This window comes from Diabrotica undecimpunctata, chromosome 7, assembly GCF_040954645.1.
Source record: "Diabrotica undecimpunctata isolate CICGRU chromosome 7, icDiaUnde3, whole genome shotgun sequence".
NCBI lineage: Eukaryota > Metazoa > Arthropoda > Insecta > Coleoptera > Chrysomelidae > Diabrotica > Diabrotica undecimpunctata.
Genome location: NC_092809.1, coordinates 113,441,726 through 113,464,934, shown reverse-complemented (window position 1 = coordinate 113,464,934; position 23,209 = coordinate 113,441,726). Strand labels below are relative to the sequence as shown.

The following is a 23,209-nucleotide window of genomic DNA, read 5'->3' as shown; positions in this document are numbered from 1 at the left end:
AGATACGGCCTATTCTGTTCTTCATAATAAATATGGATAGTAATTTTGCAGAAACAACTAGTAAGTATATTTTCTACTAATTTATATAAAAGGCTAAACAAATACAAATTGTTACCTTGTACCTATGTGTCAAGGTAAATATTTTTGGTTCTGAAGTTATTGTAAATTGATTATCTTGAAAATAAGGTTATGTCACTTTGGTTTTCACACCAAATAGGTATTTATATTATGTATATTCTGTTAAAAACTATAAAAATAATTATTGCTTTGTCAAATTACTTGATGAAAACATTTGTTTCAGCAGAATTTAGAGGACGAGGTAAAATGTTGGTGGACCTGGCTTTAAATTCCACAGAAACAAATAAGGAGCTGTTGAATATAGCTCAGTCAGATATTGAATCTGACGTGTCTGATGACAGAGATAGAGACTATCTTCCTTCAACATCTACCTCAAGTGAAGAATTTTGGGACAGAGATAATAACATTAGCGACCAAAATATACATATTATTAGCAATATCCTATTACAACCTACTTCAACAACGAGCTCATCAGCTATTTCGGAATTAAATTTAAACAACTTATTGACAGATACGGAAGAACATCGTACTACCAATATTTATAACTATTTTAATAATTTAATTTACAGTATTATACAAAGCGCAATAGACAAATCAGAGAGCAAAAAATATACTAAAAAGGGACAGTTAAGAAAACGGAAAAAGATAGAAGAAAGTTTAAGTGAACGGCGTTCAATAAAAATGCAAAAGTTAGTCAATAAACACAAAATATCTGGAAGCTGTTTGGCTACTTGCAAGAAAAATTGCAGTAATAAAGTTTCAACTCTTCGACGGCAAGATATAAATAGGCAGTTTTGGAATCTTTCCTCCGAGGAACAGAAAGTGTTTTATTCAAGTTCCATTTTAAAGATTCCCAAAAAAAGATGCGCAACTAGAAATTCAGATAGTTCTCGGCGCTCTTTTACATTTATCTATCAGTTAAAAGATGAAGAAGGAATACCTCAAAATATTTGTAAAGTATTTTATCTGACAACTTTAGGACATCATGAAAAAAATGATAAGCCAGTTAGAACAGCCCAATTATCGCTTAAACCTAACAAAGATAAACGAGGAGGCAGCTTAAAAAAATTTAACAGAGATTTAATCATTAGTCATATACAGTCCTTCAACCCTATGACATCGCATTATAGACGAGCACATGCTCCGAACCGTTTATACTTGCCTAGCGACATAACTATAAAACTAATGTATGAATCATTTAAAGCAAAGTACAGTATTCAATGTTCGTATTATTTATATCGTCAAATCGTTAGTGAGCTTAATATTTCATTTGCAAAGCTTGGAAACGAAGAGTGTTTCACTTGTGAAAAATACGAAATTCATACAAAAGAAAGCTCACACGTGTTAGATGACGGTCTAGTTTGTCCTGAATGCGAAACATATAAAAATCATCGAGAAAAATTTATAAAGGCCCGAGAGATGTACAACGCTGATTCCAGATCGTCGGGCGATTCTAGAGTTTATACAGCTGATCTGCAGAAGGTATGAATTTTATTTTAAATAATATCTGTTATATTTGACCTTACACAATCTTTTTGTAGGTGATTATGCTCCCAAGATGCGATACTTTCAAAGAAATTATATTTACTCCCAGACTGATAGCCTTTAATGAGAGCTTTGTTCCAGTTGGTACTTCTAAAACTTCTACAGTTGCTGTTCTATGGCATGAAGCTATTTCTGGACGAAAAAAGGCGGATATTGTTAGCACATTTTATGCATTTTTAAACAAAATTAGGGATTCCGAAGAAGTTGTTATTTGGCTGGATAATTGTTCCGGTCAGAACAAAAATTGGTGCTTGTACACATTTTTTGTGTATGCTGTAAACTCATTAGAATTGAACATTAGGAAAATAACTCTAAGATATTTTGAGTCAGGTCATACATTTATGGCAGCTGACTCATTTCACCATAGAGTCGAGCAATCACTAAATCGACAAGGTAAAGTTTATGACTTCGTTGATTTTGTAAATGCGGTTAAAACGTCAACACGTAATGTCGAAGTTATCGACATGGCTTTTAATGATTTTTACAACTGGAAAGACGAATCATCTCAATATAAAATAACAAGGTTGGTCCCTCGTCCGTACCTTCAACAAATGGTGGAAGTTCAGTTCATGAGAGGTTTCCATACATTAGATTATAAAACTAGTTTTGAAGGAGAAGTCATAAGTGCCAATTTTTTAAAGGCTAATATCCAAAAAAATGGCATTGCAAAACCACTCTCTATCTCTCAACCAAGAGGTATTACAATGGAAAGAAAACAGAATATAATCACTAAAATTGGTCAAATAATGCCCCCAAATCGCATTACATTTTGGAAAAATATTTTTGTCAGCGAAAATGTGGACACAATAATTGATGATTAATATAATATAATAACTAGTTCGGAGTAGAAAATTAAGTATTAATTATTTATATTTGTTTGACTGAGTATGATATTTTATTTAGTCTGTATTCTTGCTTACTTTTTTAACTTTTCCTAATTATTAAGAATAACTTACGAAATTGTAACGTTCATTTGTTTAATGCAATAAATATTTTCAAAAAATCATGTAGTTACGTTCTTAATTATATAAGTACCTCATGTTAAGTGAAAAAGGCGTATCTGTCAAAAGTGTTGTTTTCCCAAGTTGATACTCTACCAAAATCTGTCACATGATAGTATAAACCTGTTTGTTAACTTCTATATGGTACAAGTCACAAATTTTTAAAAAATCACGATTGCCTAATCAAAATCACTAAAACTGATTTTTCTCGCAAACTAGTTTAAAGCAGATACGCCCTTTTGAGTTAACACGGCAGTATAGTACTATATTAGGCCAATATTATTATATGCAAGAGAAACAATGACGATGGTCAAAAAAAATGAAGAAGACTTAAGAATAGCGGAGGAGAATGAGACCATAATGGGACCAATCAATACAAAGCAAAATAAATATAGAAGCAGAACAAATGTAAAAATTAAGGAAGAACTTAAGGAAGAAATCTTGACTAAAATTAAGCAATGCAAAGTTAGATGGTTAGGTCACATTTGGCGAACAGGAGATGAAGCAGTGACATACGCAATGAATGAAACCCAGGAGGAAGAAAAAAAGAATTACTGCCTTTATTTCATTCTCTAACATTTTTCTATAATATAGTTTATTTTTCTTATACAAAACAATATATGTGAAAAATTAAGCGTCCATTATAATTCTTTTCCGATAACTAAAGAACGTTAAAATATTTTCATCGGTACAGACTTAATTTTACACTTTATATCTAAATATAGCTGTACCTAATTTTAAGATTAACCTTTATAACGTAACACAAGAAAATTTCGATAAATCTTCGTACCCATTTCCTAAGAACGTCACGGTAAAATTTATTGCTTCTAAATTTCTCCTAAATTTTTTATTTTGGTATAATAAAATCATATAAAAAATTATTATGTGGGTTTAAATAGCTTGTTCACGTTATCTTTACATTGCTTTTAAAATTTTATATAGCCTAGTCGCAAAGAACGTGTATGTAGAAAGTTTTTGGTTGAAAAAAAGTTGTGTTAAATATAAAAACGGTTGAGCTTCATGGAGAAACTTTAATACGTGGAATTATAGATAAAATGACACGGTATTTATCATCTGAAATGTAAACACACAAATATGTATATGTATACACACATTGGAAAATTGTAGGAAAATTTTTAGAAAGAGTCCTAATTTCTTCTTTAATTGTTTTGATAAATAATAATCGATTTGTAGTGATTCGTAACGTATGGTCCTAAAGTTTTGGAAAAAATTTCACCTGGTCTGATTGAGAAGCAAAATCCATTTAACAAAGAGGGCTATGGAATTGAAATGTCATCAGTTATTGACATTTAATAAACAAAGCAGAATATTTTGGTTTGTTCTCTGCAAAATGTCTTATAAAATTTATATTCGTCGAGGTGTTTATAATATGGTTGGGCGAATGTAGAAACGAGATATTGTTAATATTTATCGAGATCAAAACATAAGCAAATCGACAATTTATCGCACAATCAGAGAATGTGAAGAAGGAATACCATGTGTTAACTTGCGTAAAAGTGGTCGACCGCGGATTTTAAACCATATAAGAGAGGCAAGACTGATTGAAGCAGCTAAGAACAAAATTGGGGTCTCAGAGCGAAAACTGGCCAGAAGATTTCATGTTGGAAAGACTACAGTATACAGGACCCTATCGAGTAACAATATTATCTACCGGAAAAGAAGGAAAGTTCCAAAATACACAGAGGATCAATTAGAGAGAATTTCGAGATGTTGCCGCGCGTTAAGGCGAGTGCATTTCGTCAACAAGTCGAAACTTTACTTTACCTTTGTACCGAAAGCAGACAATCCCCCCAACCTACCTCAGGCTCGTCCAATTGAAGAGTTCTGGGCAATATTAAGTCGGAAAGTCTATAATAACGGATAGAAAGCACAAAATCAGGAACAGTTAACACGCCGCATATATATAAAAATTAGAGAAATTGACGCCGAGGTCGTTCAAAGGATGATGCAACGTGTCAGGGGAAATATTAGGCAAATCGAAAATAATGGTCCCTTGTTTGTCATTTGAATTTTGATTTATAGTGGGGATAGTTAAGTTAAATTGTTGAATAATTGAATAAAAATATAAGATTATTGTGGTCAGAGTTATATGGTTTGGAAATTTTTCTCAAAACTTTAGGACCATACGTTATTATTCAATATACAACAAAATTGGTTAGAATCTCAAAAATAACGAGTATGTCTACAATAGCAACTAAAAAAAAAGGTTAATCACAAAAATCATAAAATATGGTCGTAATAAAAAAATTAATACAAAGTACAGCGTCCAGCCTGGTTCTACATCTATTGTTCATAGACAAAATGAGATCGTCCATATTATATTGAGGTGCGTTTATTGATTTTTTTATCAGATGCTCTCAGAAACGAAACGGCGTGTATATGTTACCCGTATGTGAAATAATTCTTTGTTCAAGCATGCCATACATGCAAGCTCGATGGGATTCAGATCTGGGGATTGTGCTGGCTAAGGCAACACATCAATACCTTCGTTGGCAAGTCAGTCTGTTAATAGGAGTGCGACATGTGAAAGAGCATTATGATGCATTCGGTGGAAGTTTTGACTAACAGCACCAGCAAGTTGACTAACAATATGTTGAAGAATGGTGTTAAGGCATTGCTGTGCGGTTAAAAAAATTGGTCTGGAAAAACAAGGTCTGTATGTATAAACTTCCTAGAGATGTCTTAAACATTCTACATTTCCAGACCGTCTCCACATTCTTACTCGACGAAAATCTAGATGAAATCCAAATCTTGATTCCTCTCAGAATAAAATTTAGCTCAATCATTTGCATCTCAGTTTTAATATAATTGACACCACTATAATCTTGCAGCGCAATTGCCTCTGAAGATAGGTGCACATCTCAATGGGCTTCAACTGTAGATATTGGCTTTATGTAGACGATTTGTTACACTATCAGGGCCTATGGTTACCTGGTATGCCCGCAGCATGTCCCAATCCAACCAAGTCAGGTGCTGTAATTGTTAGTGGTCTTCTAGCGTTAACACTAAAAATCGGTCTTGAGCTACAGTTGTAGTCTCTCACGTCCAACTTTATCATATATATGTTAACGCTTATGTATATATCGCTTTTAACTCTGCAGTCAATCCAGCTACCCATATATCTGAAGTGTTCCAGCCTATCCAGGGTTTGGTTGCCTAGTTTTAGTAACAAGTCGTCAACACTAATTTTTCCGGCTATCATCCATTTCGTTTTCTTCGCGCTGATGGTTAAGCCCTTTTCATTGCATTCATTGTTTACTGCTTTTAACAGAGTTTGAATTCTAGAATTTGTACTATTATGGCGGTTTCATCTGCGTATCTGATGTTATTAACCTATGGACCGCTAGCAACGCAACTCTCGCGTTTTGACAAATTTTGTTTGTACTGTGCCGTTTTATAAACTTTATATGATTCATTTTGACCAATCAAAATATTAGTCAATAAACCAATGATTTGAACAACTCCGTTACGACTGTTTTAGAGCCCTTGCGTACTAGACAATCGGTTTAAATATTCAGGAAATGCATGAGGAACCGTGCTGATTATCCGTCAGCACTAATCCACTAACTAGCAAATACACCAGCCATTAAGAACAAAATCCGAACTCTCAGCAAGAGACATGTTCTGCGCACTATAGCTGGCTCCAACAACCGAGCTAAGCAAAAACTTAAAACTCCTTGCTATTGTCGAGAGCAAAAATACTCACCCGGTTTCCCCAAAGAAAAGTTCCATTCCCTTCAGCAAAACTTCAGCAAAAATTTCAACGTCCTTGAAGCAATATCCGTAAAATACCGCAGATCATAACTGCATACCAAAAACGCTGATCAAAATCCCTTTGTAGTATGGCTGGTAACATTCGAAGTACCTCTCCTTGGCTTGTTTGATTAACCAAAAATTCTCCTAGTACACTCCTATCTTATACACACACACACGCCACCTTCTGATCCCCAGCTCTATAGCACACTACCATCAAAAATCAAACCCACACATCAAAACTCATAGCTCAAAAAAGGAGCAGCACTTCCTTGAAGAATCGAAGATCGATTAAGACAGTCGACATATAAGAGCAGCCAGTTATAGCAGTCAATCTACGGCCAGTTGTGTCCGTTCCTTCAAGCGATATGAATGTGGAAGAGGCCATAATTATTTACCGTTTGTCTCACAAAACGCAAAACAAAGAAAAGGCATTTCACTCATCCTCTTCTTTTAGAACTTCAATAGAAATGATTATTTTAAACATATTTTAAGGATATTCGTAGATTCCTAGATCGGTTTTTTAATTATACAAAAATTACAGTTGAATGGTTTGATAATCTTTTAAATAAATTAAGAAATTCAGTCATGTGCACTGATACTCCTACGCAAGCTAGCACAACTCGAAGAACAAAAATGGTGATTACTTTAATATGACTACATAAAAGAATATTGTACATTTTTAATAACGTGTCAAACATTCGCTGTAAAAAGTCGTTTTAAAAACATTGGGGAAAGGTCTGGTTAACACGAAATTTTCGCGGAGACTGAAGGCAGCCATATTCATTCTTCAGAACCCCCACTCGCTTTGGCTTCGAGTAGTCAAAGTCAACGTTCTGTCGGTGCAACAGACTCATTATTTTGCCAACAGCCAATTCTTGGCTGCGTAGTGCGCGTTGGCTCTAACGCTATTCGACATAACACATCCCCGTTTGACGCCACACTTAATAGGAATTTTTGTTAGTGACATTTAAATACATATTGATTTTATATTCTATTTGTAGCTTTATGTATGTCTTACATGAAATTATTACTATTTTTGTGTGGTTAAAGAGTATAAATTTCTATGATGTTATATGGTAATACTGGATATTCCAACCATAATGCTTAATTGTCTTGGACTTTAGCTTGAAAACTTGTTAATTTCCTATCACTACGTTATATAAATAAACATCGAGGAAACTACAATGAAAAATGATACTTTATCTCAGAAATCATAATTAATTTAATAGCGGTAGTCGGTAATCAATCTGCACTTTTACTTTAACCGCAGCGGCTTGTATATTCGCGGGAGGTTTAAACAGTTTTTGACCTTTTAAGTGTGTCAATTCATGAAAGATTTTGTTTGTTTACATTTTAATGTTGCAAATTAAAATATAGTGAATGACATTTTATGACCATTGATCATAAAAGACATGGGCTAAGTATATTTTTTGCAGTATAATATTTATACTTTGTTTAGTGCTATTAAAATAATTTGACTAAATAAAATGCTATTCATAAAGTAGTTTTAATAACAGTTTTAGTCCTTTTGGTACCCAGCTACCAGATTTAATGATCTACCACTTAAAATGTTTAGCCGAAACAGCAACAATCAATGAGTGAAGTATACTTAATTTCGTATGATTATCTTGTTTTATTATCTCCTTATTTGTTACACGGTGTTATTTACTTTTAATTCCTTTTTTGCCTGTAAATATTTTTGCTTCCGGTCAACTAGTTTTCTAAAATTCGGTATATTCCTAATGATTAGAATCAGGATTTCTAAGCATAATGCTTGCAGTATATAATAAAAGCAAAAATAAATAATTTTACATGCTGTACTTTATCGAATGCGTTTTCGAAGTGCGCGAAGCATGTAAATACATTTTTTCTTTGATCACGGCATGTTTAGTGCAAAAAGTACTCTCATAGTTCCCAATGCATTTCTAAAACAAAAAGCACATATCTACATACAGATTTAACAGAAGAGGAGACATGACATGACAGAGGCAACCCTGTCTCAATCTTTTGTGGCGTCAATGCACCGTAGCGTAAGGGTCAATCCTCTTTTATTTGTACGGTGTTTGTATGATAATATGTAACAGGTCTATTTATGTTTGTTAATGGTTCCCACAACTTCGATCTTGGAATATTATCGCAGACTTTTTCTAAGTACTCAACTGCCAAATGTACTTCCTTTCCTACAGCTTTTCTAAACTTTTCTGCTAAGTGTTTTAAAATTAATAGGTTGTCTGTATAAGATCTATCTGCTGTAAAATTACTTTGATCTTCTCCTATTCTGTTAGTGATGTCTTATTTCATCATTAATAACTTTACCAAATAGTCGGCCTATTGTACTATTTATTTACTCTCAAACATCGATAAAAATTGTTGTCGTTCTTAGAAATACATATTAAGTGTGCCGGTTTTCATTCCGATAGAATCTGTATTTCCTGGCAGCAGTTTTGCATTAGCTGCAGTATTTTGTTTCGTGGACTTTCTGATCCAAGGACTTTTACAGCAATACTCCGACAGAATGAAGGATCTTTCTCTCTTGCAAAATGAACTTCCTCTATTTGTATAGCTACATTTCTTTATGCTACTTCGTTAACAAATACAGAATCTTTAGTTATGTTCTCTGGTGTATTTTCAATTAGCATCCTTCATAATGTTTTTTATACTCCAGTTAAAGAAATAAATGAATGACTGTTTTGTTTTTAGGCTTGCCACTGTTTTTCATGTTTTTGTTGACTAAGCTCCTCCTACATGTTTTCAATACGAAGACATTTGTGTTCACTGAACCTCTTTTTTACTTAAGTTTCTTAATTTTTGCATAGCCTCTTCTATATATTGGTATACCTTAATTATCGGCCTCCTCTTGTAAAAATAACTTTTTTTTATTAATTTCTTTATCTTTTCAAACAGCCAAGGACGTTACGATTTTTCTCTACTTTCTGTTTTTAGTACTTCCTCTACAACCTTACTAATCTTTAGATTATGGTATTTTTCCACTATATTATTACTTACAGTGATGTTTTTTATTGAAATTCTATTGGTTTGTGGAATAGGTGTTTGATATTGTCTTGTTTCAGTAGAAATAATATATATCTACATATCCAATATCTACAGAAGCATTATTCTGTTCTTTATTATTCTGGCGGTCTTCTTCTTCAAGTGCCATCTTCGTTTCGAAGGTTGGCGATCATCAGGGCTATACGTATTTTCGAAACTGCTGACCGAAACAATTCGTTGCTGCTACAGCTATACCATTCCCGTAGATTCTTTAGCCAGGAGTTTCGTCTTCTTCCTATGGACCTTTTTCCGGCTATTTTCCCTTGCATAATTATTCGAAGCAGTTCATATCTTTCGCCTCTTGTAATGTGTCCCAAGAATTGCAGTTTTCGTTTTTTGATCGTAAATATGACTTCCTTTTCTTTATTCATTCTTCTCAAGATCTCGACATTTGTGACTCTCTCGGTCCATGATATTCTAAGGAATCTGCGATACATCCACAGTTCAAATGCCTCTAATTTTTTGGTATCAATCTTTTTTAACGTCCATGACTCCATTCCGTAGAACAGCACAGAAAGTATTCTGGCGGTATTCTGAAATAAAAGATTAGTTTGGATACAAACAAGTAGTAATCCAATACACAATTATTAATTATCTCCACATTTTGCTTTTTAGCATAATTTCTGATTTTTTTTGCGACTATGTAATCGATGATTGATTATTGGTGTATAGTGGGTCTTTCCATATGTATCTGTGTATGTATTTAGGAGAAAATGAGAGTTTAGTATTTTGAAGTTAAACTGATTACAGTATTTTGTCAATTGTCCTCCCAAACCGTTGATTATTTCGTCTGTGTATTTTTTTAAAGCATTGACATTTTCATATAAGCCCAATAAGTAAATTTACTTGCATATATAATACCTTAATGACCTTTTACCTTATTCAGCTCCACTAAAGATTCCAGTGGAACGGAACTGAATTTGTTGAGTCGCGACATCATTTTTCGATTATGTTTCTGGTAGTCGCAGTGTCAACCAAGTTAAAAGTGATGGTCACGATGTATGTTGTTTTTTATAAAATAAATTATATAAGCAAATTCACACGAGATTGGGTTTAATAGACTATGCTTCCAAATAACAACCTAATTCTATTAAGTAGTATAAAGGATTACATTGTAATCTTATTGTAAATAACACCCAACATGATAAGATGTGTGCACATGGAGGAAAATTTTATGAATTTAAATATGTGTAAAATTTTAATGTTTATAAACATTGATATCGATAAATATATTTGTTATGTTATAATTAATTAAGTAAGAGATAACACAAATTGAATTAAATGTTTAAATAATTTCACATTAACTGGTTTACAAGGTCTTAAAGATTATATTACTAATTTTGTAAAAACGAACTAGATGCTATTGCTTTATTATAACTTAAATTCCATATTTCCCATTTTTTTAAATTAATATATATTTAAGACTTTCCTACTTTATTTATTTTTGCTTTAGACATTTTTGCACATACATATGTGTGCCTATATGTTTAACCATTGCCTTTTATGACAAATTTAGAAAAAAATTAAACCAAGAGCCTATCCTTTGGCACTCTCTTGTTCAATCTGACAAAGAGAGCAGTAGCTTAACACGCAACTTCTTCTTTAGGGAGGTTTAACTTGTTGCTCTAAACAAATCAAACAATCTGCAATGATACCAATCACGTAAATTCTTTTACCAAGAATTCTGCCTTTGGACAACAGATTTTCTTCGTTGAATCTCTCCCGGTATTATGAGTTTGGAAATTTCATATTTCGGTCCGCTCATCACGTGGCCTAGTTATTCCAGTTTCCTTATTTGCACGTTACGAGTCTTGTTCGAGGCTTCATTCGTATAAATTCTGATCTGAAAATCTCTATTCTCCTCTTTATTTCTGCAGTTCGATTATTGGTTTCATTGATCTAAGTTCCCAAGTACTGATATTTTTTTGTTTCTACTTGTTCTATCACGTGACCGTTTATTGTCACTATGTGGTGTATATTTTGTAATCTTTTTGTAATAAGCATTAATTTCTTTTTTTTTGACGTTTATAGTAATTTCCATGTCAGCCCTATTCATAAAGCTTTCGATTAGATGTTGTAGGTCTTCTATGCTCGTTGCAATTTTCACAGTGTTATCTGTATATCGTTGTATAAATTGTTAATTAATTTTCACCATTGCCCCAATAGTAGCAAAGATACGTGTCTAAGACCACTTTGGCAAGCCGCCATATTTAATTTTTCTTTGTCATCGTATTCTATTCGCTAAATCCTCTTATATGACATATTGCACGGCCATGTATGTTTTAAGTTTATAACAAGCCACCCCCTGACCCCAACCTTTTATTATTTACTTCTTCATCTACCCACTTTTTAACGACGCCTCATACGTCACAGTCCAACTAGCCGTTCTCGAGCTGAACGAAGTCGGAGTCGAAGTGGAGGAAGTTAGCCTAACCGTCTTAACCTCTAATACAATTTAAACAAATTAAGCTAACTCCACTTACTATTGGTCGTAGAAAACTTTTTTTTAATGTTTGTCTTGACTTCAACTATAATAATCAATAAGTTAAAAATGTGTGTAATGTATAAGGAGTATTCATTTAAAAGGCAAAAGTTGCTCCTATTTTAAAGCAATAAATAAGGTGTTGAAAAATTTTTAGACAAATATTTTTTTCTATATAAAAATATACTCGACCAAGAAGAGAATCCGTTTAGAATTAGATCTCTATATTAAAAATAAAAACAATCTGGCCCTGAAAAATTTATAAGAATTTAAGAATTTTTATAAACAATTAAAAGTATCTTGAAAAGGAATTGACCGATCGGATCTAACGAAAATTTATTCGATTTGCAATTAAAAGAGCTGCAATATATATGCTTTTTGCTTACAAAAAAGAATTTTTACAAAAATTGACATTTATGGACATTCAATCGGTAATTTTGTATAAACTATTGGGTTAAATATGGCATAAAAATAAAAATAATCAAATAATACCGTTTTTGCATCTTAAAAGTCCCATAAAAAATTATAACCAAGAGTTAAATTGTACGCACTTGGAGGTAATTTTGGTATTATCCTTGATATCGCTGTGCTGGTTTCAAAAATTCTCTAGTTAATGCTCAAAATCACTCATTTTTATTTTTACAGCTTGGAATATTAACACAGTGCGAATATCTATGAGGATCGCCCACACTGGATAAAGGTTGGGCATTTGAAAAGAAAGGGAAAATAAACGTTTCAGATGATATATGTCTTGTCTTTTGTTTCGTCGTGATCAAATCAAATCAATATTGTTCCGCCGTGTTATAATCAAATCAATATACCGAACTATGCATTTTAAATACGCTAAACAAATAAAACAGTAGAGTTTATGTAATAAACATTAACTATATTGACCGCTTCTGATTTACGACCTATATAGTAGTTACAGGTGTGGAAAATTTTATAATGGCAAATAAAATAAAGTATTCAAAGTATTTGCGATACACTTGGGCTATAAATCTTGTAATAAATACTTAGCTATTGTGTTGGATTTCATACAAAATAAGGAAAAGGTATATTTGTTTTGATCTGTCCGAAAACTTTTTTAAACGTTGCAACTAACAATGGCTAGGTGATGTTTATATACATAACTCTGATCTATCCTTTATTTTTACGTAGTAAAACTAACTAACGTACCAATAAAGTATTAAGGTTTTGTACTTTGATACTAAGTAAGAAGAACTAAGGAATTCTAATGCTTTCTTTCGCACAAAACAATAAAAAAAATAAATTGTAGGTTTTTAAATTCTAGTTATATTATAATGGCCTACTTAGAATCTCAGCACAATTTAATTAAACTCTTGATGCTTATACCAGTACTATTTGTATTTATCCCGATGAACAATTTACATTAATGATAAGCCCAACGCAGGTGCACATAAAAGGAAATCACCCAAAAATAGCGCAAAATCATTTGTCAGACAATAAATTGACAGCCCTTGACTTTAATAGACTTGTTACTCTTTATTTGTATTTACTTGCAATTTTAAAGTTTTTTTTATTTAATCATGCAGAGAACAGATTCAGATTTCTTAATTATTAGTTGGTATTTTTAAATTTTATTAATATTAAATCCTGATATTTTATAATGAATAAATTAAATACATACCAGGAAAAATAGAAAGAAACGTGTCATATTTGGACCACTTGTTAAGAGTTGTACGACATTCTATACCAAGATATCACTCTCTCTCTACTGCCTTTTCTCCCTATGGAGTATTAAGTGCTCTTGCGTTTTTTAGCTAAAAAAGAATCCTTCTCTATTTTATTCCTTCAAAATTTCCTCTACAAGTCTTTTCCACTCCTCTTTATTTCCCGCTCTCTGTTTGACCTCTATAATACCCAGGCCAATTCTTTCATGATCTCTTGTTATAGTTCTTCTCTAGCTATTATCTAACCTTCTTCTTCTTCTTCCATCTGGTTGGTATTCGAGTGCCTATCTGCTCCATACCCGCATTTATGTGAATGTAAAGAATATAAGTGAGACTGTGAGCCAATAACATAAGTTACATGTGCTGGACGTTGGAGTAAGACGCGAAACAAAACCAGAATATCAGAGGGGACCACAAACATGATGAAAAAATATGTGTATTCAGCGCAAAAGTAGTATAAACAATGAGCTACAACATAAAAGGAAGTCCTAATATGATTTGAAGAAATATGGCTCTTACTGTAAGAGATATTGCTATTAAAATACTTGGGAAATACTTAACCGAGAAGTTTGAGAATACAGAGAGCTGGTGGTGGTCAAACGAAGTTCAGGAAAATTAAAGAAGACGGAACCATATAAAAAGTGGCAAGAAAGTGGATTGGACACAGTTATTCAAAAGCTAAAGAAGTATCTTTTTCTTTTAGTGCCTATCCTCTGTGTATGTTGGCAATCACATTGGTCCATACAACTTTGTTGAAGAAGTATATAAAAATCTAAATGATCAACTATAGAACAACAAAACAAAAAGATAAAATAACCAGACATAACTACAACGTCGGATTTCCGACGAAGTTTAAACACATTTTTATACCTTATGCCTTTAAGAGTACTGACAGAAGGGTAAAATGTAAAAACTTTGGAGTTTTTAGGGAAATTTGCATAAAAATTGAATTAGTTGCTATCCATTCTTCTCTCTCCTGGGTGCGGTGTGCTGCTTCTGACAGAGAGTAACCGGTAGCGCACTTTATTTGGTCTGACCATCGGAGTAGCGATCTTCCTCGAGTTCTTTTACCATCTACCTTGCCTTCAACCGCCAACCTCTCCATGCCTTCTATTTGTCTGGTAATGTGTCCAAAGTACCTCAATATATTTTGGTTGATGATTGTGGTAAGCCTAGTATTGATGTCAAGTTCTGTCAATATTGAGACGTTTGTGCGATGTGCTGACCAAGGTATGCGCATCATTCTACGATATACCAACATTTCAAAGGCCATTATACGTAGTGCGTTGAACTTTTTAATAGTCCAAGTTTCTGACGCATAGGTAGCGATAAGAAAGATAAGCGTCCGTACTAGGGGCAGTTTCGTGTTCCTGGTTATGTCTATGTGGCATTTAACTTAATTTATCATAAAACATAATACCAGCAACTCTTATAGTTAATTAATACATCTGTATATAATGTGTAAAAATGCTGACTTAAATGTTCTTAAAATCATGATACAATTAACTGCACAGTCAAATATTTTTTGCAACGGAAATCAAAATACGAAAGTATTTAACGTATGTTCAGAATTCAGCAGACAAGAAAAAATTAAACAAATGATGTCACAATCCAATTACAATAATAGTTTGCCGAGTTCTGCAGATCTGTATTTAAATAAAGGCGTGAATAAAAATGTCAAATCTACACAATTGAGAAAAAAAAATCAAGATTACATTCCTTCAACTTTAATATACTATCTACATCTTCATACGCTGCAGCAACTATTTCTTCACAAACTAATGCTCGGCCTATTTCACAAAAAACTATCCCACAATCATGTTACAAAATCTCATTTAAGTCACTTTGCAAAAAAAGTAAAAACGTGAAAAAGCACGTGCCAACTTCGTAAAAATGAAAAAGATTTTATGCAGCATGGACATTAAACCGAAAAACAATAAATCGACTTAACGCGTTTGAAATGTGGACATTTAGAAGATTGTTAAGGATTCCATGGGTAGATAGAATCACGAATACAGAAGTGTTAAGGAGAATAGGCAGAGAGAGGGAAATGGAAAATACAATAAAAGAAAGGAAATTGCAATATCTCGGACATGTGATGAGAGGCGAAAGATACAACATCTTGAGACTCATAATTCAAGGAAAAGTAGAGGGTAGGAGGAGCGTAGGGAGAAGACGCGTTTCCTGGTTGAAGAACCTGAGAGAGTGGTTTGGTTGCAGCTCAAGGCAATTGTTCAGAGCAGCTGCCTCGAAGGTCAGAATAGCCATGATGATAGCCAACCTTCGTCGCGGAGATGGCATTTAAAGAAGAAGAAGAAGAAAAGTAAGAGATCATCTCCTTTATCTCCCGAGCCTACAGCTTCGGATATCTCCTGAGCCTACAACTTTTGTTTGTATAATCTTTCGTAAATAGATTTATCTCAAAAAAACTTATTTTTCGCTTTTCCATCAAAAAAATTATATTGTATTTTAAAAATAATATCTTTTCGACTAAAAGATTTATAGTTATGGTTTAAAAAATTCTTTTTAATCTATATTTTTTCCTTTTAAATTGGTTTTAGCACATTTTATTGATGTTTCCGGAATTACTTTAAAATTAAATTATCATTGTCACTTTTCTATTTAACTTTGTTGCTTTTTTTCAAAGTAAATTATTATTTTAAACTGGATATTGACAAGATTAATCCTTAAATAATGACAATAAATCGATAAAGAGATTTATAACTAATAAGAATAACTAATCTTTCTTCTATCGAAAACTGATACTATTTTTCTATAATTATCTAAAATCTTGTAGCGATAGTTTCTGTCAATTACCCTTAAATAATTACCATGTACTTCTACGAGATACAATATATAAGATGGCTGTGATCATATCAACTAGAATTGTTTCTTCCTCCTAATCTTACTTCTAAATTACACCGCTTACAAAGTTACATTTGAATTTTCCCCTCTTTATCGAGGCTGAATAAAGACACAAAATTTAAACCGATCTTATCATTAAGATACCGGAATATTTCCAACTATTACGGTGCTACCATACTTATCTTAATTAATAGTGAAAATATCCATATAAGGCGGTTTATCAAATACCTCGATAAAGCGGACATCTCCTTGTGGGACTGCCCAAAGATTAGAACAAGCTTAGTGAATTAATCTATTATTGTTATTATATTTTTGTTTCAGATATTGGTTACGTTTCAAGTGGTGCCAACTTAACAACTGGTGGAGATAAGGACTAGAAAGTTTATGTTACTCTTTGAATATATAAACGTCTTAACCGACGCAGTGATTATACCATTAAGTTGATTTAGTTTGTTACTTGATTATATTTCAACCAGGCTCCTTGCCATAAAACTTGTTAGTGAAAGTTTCATCCATTAAAGCTGAATAGAGTCAACTCAGTTCATTAGGTCTATTTCGTTACTACCGCCACATAATAAACAACGTACACGCACGTAGATTAGAGGTACAGACGAGAAGTTTCATCAATTAATAATTCATAATTCATTATAAAATGCAGCTTTTTTGATAAAAAAAAAGATTTTATCTTTTACATATATATATATATATATATATATATATATATATATATATATATATATATATATATATATATATATATATATATATATGTAAAAGATAAAATCTTTTAGCTAAAGCCGCTATCGCTTTATTAAATTAAATGGCCAAATATATGGCCTAGGAGGACAATTTCAAGGAACAATTCAGGAATTTGTATCAGCCCAAGTGTCTGATGAGGCTGGAATACGCCGAAATGATCATAACACTTTATTGATACCGATTCGAGCACGGGAAGTTTAACGAATTTGTCCTCCTAGGCCATATATTTGGCCATTTAATATATATATATATATATATATATATATATATATATATATATATATATATATATATATATATATATATATATATACAATGTGAATGCGATTAAAATCTCAAAATCTCACTGAAATGAGGATATCGGTCAAGAAGAAATAAAAAATGAAAAAACTATTTCAATCTTTTAATAGAAAACGTTTCGTGCAGTATTTCTGCACTTCTTCAGTTCTAATGATTGTAAAGTTATATATAGATGTCACACAATGTCAAAGGCATATGTTGAGGTGTTACAAAATACATTATTTAATAAAAACAATAAAAGTTACAGTTAAAAAAACACACATTTAGAATTTTTTAAAATTTATACAAACATTAAAAAGTCACAAAAACGTCACAATATGTTAACAAGAACAGTATAATATAATACAATAATTCTATTCTATCATTGATGTAAAATTATCAAAACATGAAGACAGGAGAAAAAGTAACTTGTTTTAATTGAGCTTAGTGAAACAATTTGAACAAAAAAAAAATTATTTTTATTGAAAAAAGCATGGAAAGTTAACTTTATTGTTAGAGACACAAAAGTAATAAAAAAAGCGCCTATTTTTGACAGATAGGGATCTACTACTCCGAAAGGTAAAGTTGAAATAAAATTCAACGTTTTGTTTCAAAACTCAGCACGTATTTAGCTAGTTTGTTAAAAAATTGTTGAATATTTAAAGCGAGACACATTTGTGAAAAATATGGCGCAAATGCAATGCCTTGAGAACTTGGTCACAGTGGAAAAACGAACTAAATTATGGAAGGAACATATCCCTTTTGTAAAGATATATGAAATCACCAGTCTCATGTAACTATTGGTATTAACACAAAAAATGATAAAAAATAAACAAAAGCAAATTTAGACTCCAAAAAGAAGTCTTTGGTGAAAATAATAGGAAAGAATTTTAGGAAAGAAGTAAGCAGCAAATATATCAGTAATATACGCTATATCAATTTCATCATATGCTGAATCAATAATAGTAAGAGTATTAAATTAAAAAGTCAAAATTGACATTCATCAATATTTGTACTACATTTTATTACAAATTTTATTTTAATATTGAAATCCATTTTTCCGTTCGTGATAGACAGTTTCAAAATTATTATGTAATAAAATATGTAACTGTAAAAACCTACAGACAAAATGTTTTAGCACCTTGAAATATTTGAATGACCCTTTATGTCCAGGAAGTTAAGTTCGGAGTGTGTTTATAAATGACATCGTCAAAAAATGTGCTCCATCAAAATACAGTCTTGAACGACCTTCAAAAATATGTAAAAATTCGTACTTCACATATCTAAAAACTTGTTCTACGAGAGCAATATATCACATTTTTCAAAATCCTCAAGCTGACAAATTACGAAAAGTATTTGATTCTAAAGATGATTAAAATATTTTCTCCCACACAATTTAGCTAATTAAATATTCAAATTATTCAAGTCAAATAAATTTGATTTCTTGATTCAGACGTCTGTTTTACTGGCGCCTTTAACTATACAGGGAGATAAACCAATATTTATGCTAAAACCTCCAAATATGAATACAATAAAGTACCGACAAACATGCAACGAATAATCGATAAAATGGTTAAAACAATAGTTTTGAATATTCGAGTGAGTTTTCTTCAACTCGTCCTTTACAAATACTTCAATTCCATCAGTGCCCTGAACTTTATTATTTTAGGTAATTTTTTATGAACTTTTAAAAACCATATTATAATGGCAATGAGTTAAACTAAAGAAAGAGTTTTTGTCCTTCATATTTTTTATGTTTTGACATGCAACGCGTTACCTTATGGTAATACTGGACATTGGCGTAAACATTATTTTCTAATATGATTTAGAAGAAAGTAATACAAAAGTAGAATTGAAACAATTATATTTAAATATTAACTTATATAAAAATGTACCGGTCTCTATTCATAATGAAAAGATCTGAAGCAATCAATGCACAGTCCAAGATTGGACCTAAAGTACATTGTACGTCTTAAACTAGTACATTCATTTTCTACATACGTTCTTCTTTTCCTGTTAGGTATTTTCCCAATAAAATATAGAAGGTTATTATTTAACCGTATCCCAAAAGAAGTCATGGAAGAAACCTGATTATTTTTGTGGTGTTTTATATCTTTCTAAATATATTGAGCCACTTCTCTATAAAAATTTATCTGAGAAATTTTTTACAGATTTTCGATATATTATTATCCATGCAGGCCCAACACCGAAAGTTACAAATGGGTCTACTGATTAAGTAAAGTAAAGTATTATCCATGCATTTTATACACATATTATGTCGATGAGCCATGTTAAAAGTAGCCAGTACTATTTTTTATTGCACACATTTATTTTCCACTGTTCTATATTTTGATGCATCCTGACCATTCCATTCATAATTATATTCTGGAATAATGAAGGGAGGGCCTAGTAATTATTACCTGTTTTTTCTTTTTGGGAGTATCGTTTATCTTTGAGGATAGGATTTATTTCAAACGTATTAGATGCTACTAAAAATACACCATCTTCTTTGCTTATGGTACACAGAAAAGACCTTCTTTCCTTTTTTAAAAGAGGACAATTTCGAGGTATTTTATTTTGAACAATCGTACCAGGAGCTTTATATACTTTGGCCACATCTCACAAAAAATTAAACTGTAAACATTTATCCTCATTTGGAAAGTCGTCAATCATATTTATTTACAAGTGGTAAAAATACTTTGCCAAATGTGCTGCTTATTTTATCAGTCTAACGTAGTGACTTTTCCTGATATCAAAGTTTACCAGATGTCTGTGATCTGTATTTAGGGACCAAACTTAGTACCCAAAGTGGATTGGTTTGTATTGGAAAGTATTTGATGTAGTTGCTTTTTATCAGCTGTATCAGTGCTCTTATTTTCCATAATTTATCAGGCTGATTATAGATTTGTTTCCTTCACAATGTAAAATTTGTAACACATCTTAAAGCTGATACACATCACTGAATTTACCTTTAACTTAAGAGAAACCTGAAGACGGGACAGGGTTTTTTGCTCCCGAAATTCTCGTCTGTCAAAACGTCAGGTTCAGAAGAAATAATAAAAATATCTTCAGTATTAGTAACAAAGTTTAATAAATATAATGCTTCCTTTACTATAAAACCAGGAAGAAGCTTGGCTACCAATGCCCTAAAATAGAAATATTTAGATACGTAACATTACACATAATATACCAACAAATACTCAGCGTAACGTAATGGTAATATAATCATTTGAACAATATTTTCTAAATTTTAGCTGGCCATTTTTTATTACTATTTAAAAAAGTTTAAGCATTATGAAAAAGAAAATTTACAAAATACGGAATAAATATAAATAATACTTACTGTTTGTTAACATGTATTACCAATTTATATTGTCTAAATCTTCGTCTAAATCACTGGTGTGGATTTGCTAGTTGACACAACTTGAATAAAACAAAATACACTGCAGCCAACATAAAATAATTAAACCTACACAGATAACTTACGCAAATTTGTAGCAAGTAATCTTTGTTACCATATGGTTATGCTGGGTCTTCTTCTTAGGGTGTCTGTCAGTTCAGAAACGTTGGTTTGTTGGTTGCTATACGGAATAGCTGTGTTGAGGTCTTTCTATACCATGCTCTCAGGTTAGCAAGCCAGGATATTCTTCTTCGTCCTGGGGCCCTTTTTCTTTCAATTTTACCTTGAAAAATGCATTGTAGTAGCTCGTATTTGCCTTGATTTCTCATTATATGTCCCAAGTACTGCAGCTTACGGCTCTTCACGATGTTGACCAAATCCGCAGTTGTGTTCATTTTCCGCAATACTTCTGCATTGGTAACTTTGTCTGTCCATGGTATCTTCAGGATCCTTCTGTATGACCATAGCTCAAAAGCCTGAAGTTTTGATAGAGTTTGGACCTTCAATGTCCACGTTTCTACTCCGTACAGAAGCACTGAGTACACGTAACATTTAAGGAGTCTTATTTTTGTTTCTAGGGTGAGGTTATATCTCTAGAACACAGAACTCATAGTCAAGAATGCACTTTTTGCCTTTCCGATGCGACATTTAATCTCTTGGGTATTGTCCCACGACTCATTAATTATAGTTCCCAAATACTTGTATTGTGAGACACGTTCAATTCTCATTTGGTTCACATACAGATCTGCTCCAGTTATGTTTTCCTTGCTGATGATCATTAACTTGGTTTTGCTGGTGTTTATATCCGGTCCATATTTTCTACTTGTTTCCGTTATTTTGTTCATTAGGTTTTGCAGCTGTTCTACGGCATTGGGAAACACTATTGTATCATCTGCATACCGCAGGTTATTGAGCTTGACTCCATTTATTGAGATGCATTCATCAATATCTTTTAGAGTCTCTTCAAAAATGTGCTCCGAGTACAGATTGAATATCAGTGGTGAAATTATGCACCCCTGTCTCACTCCCCTTAAGATTTGGACCTGATCTGTATATTCTCCATCTATTCGGAGTACCGCTGATTGATTCCAATACAGGTTAGCTATTATTTTTAAGTCTTTTCTGTCAATCCCTATCCTCTTCAGCACTTCCATCATTTGTTCATGCCTGACTCTATCGAAAGCCTTCTTGTAATCAATCAGGCATGCAAAAACATTACAGCTGACATCTCTACATACGGTGGGTACTAGTGGGTTAATTTTAAAATATGAAATTTTTTACAAAAAAACATATTTTTTGCTTTATTAGGGCCCTTTTAAGAAATTTGGCAATTATTACGGCTATTTCTTTTTTCAATAATTCTCCTTTGTATTCTTCCTTGTATCGATCATAGTGGAATACAAATATTTAAATATTTTTTTGTATAGATGTTTTCGCCTTTTTTCTTAGTATGCAATACTTAATTTTGATAACAGGGAACTCGTCTGTATATATCTGATTAAGTTCTTATGTGTTATGTATGATTAAGTGTACAAATGAAAAAGACTAAATGGAGGAGAGGTGTTCTTATTTTATTTGTTTATCGGTCTCTTGGTATTCTCATTGATGTTTTCTGATATCTCCTCTTTATATATTAATTTTACGCTATTTTTAGAAATTGTGCTAAGTTCTCATTAACAATAATAAGAAGTTTGCATATTGTTGTTGTGTTCCTCAGCGTTTTATTTATTACCTTATATTTCGAATTAAATAAAATTAAATATAAAAATTTCAGCTGTAAATTCAATATTTTAAAATGTACTTTTATTAAACTTTTACAGTCATATACAAATTTATAATAATAGTTTTAAAAATTGAAAAATAACACAAAATTTCAGTTTCCATCTTAAGATTCAACTATTATTACAGCAATTTTTTTTGTCGTGGTAATATACTGCGTTATTGGCACAGCAGTGACTAAAGTTACAATCAAAAATATTTATTTTCCCAGTATGATTTTGCACATTAGAAATTTTAACACTGACTGTATTCCTGTCCACAGGTGAAAATCAACTGGCAAATAGATCTTATTTTAATGGAAACGTTTATAGTTAAAAGAAATTACTTATGAAAACTGATCAAATATGCTATAAATCCATGTAAATTTCCTAAATAGACTTTAGAAAAATAAATAACAACATATACATATATCCTACTCTCCAAACACGGACATAACCAGGAACACGAAACTGCGCCTAGTACGGACGCTTAACTTTCCTATCGCCACCTATGCGTCAGAAAC

General features: G+C 32.0%; 2 protein-coding genes across 5 annotated transcripts in view; one reads left to right on the top strand and one right to left on the bottom strand.

The window, feature by feature from the left end:
• LOC140445727 (uncharacterized) overlaps positions 1-23,209 on the bottom strand; it is a 513,557-nt gene that overhangs the window by 195,331 nt on the left and 295,017 nt on the right. The window lies entirely within an intron of this gene.
• On the top strand, positions 1,229-2,532 carry LOC140446933 (uncharacterized). The gene is made up of 2 exons (XM_072539528.1): positions 1,229-1,560; positions 1,620-2,532. Exons 1-2 carry the CDS (start codon positions 1,264-1,266, stop codon positions 2,442-2,444), a joined length of 1,122 nt encoding a protein of 373 aa, XP_072395629.1. The 5' UTR covers positions 1,229-1,263; the 3' UTR covers positions 2,445-2,532.

Excerpts from the sequence above, each read along its gene's own strand:
- LOC140446933 (XM_072539528.1), top strand. The coding sequence starts at position 1,264 with ATGTATGAATCATTTAAAGCAAAGTACAGTATTCAATGTTCGTATTAT. Across the intron at positions 1,561-1,619 it reads ATACAGCTGATCTGCAGAAG|GTGATTATGCTCCCAAGATG; the intron begins GTATGAATTTTA and ends ATCTTTTTGTAG.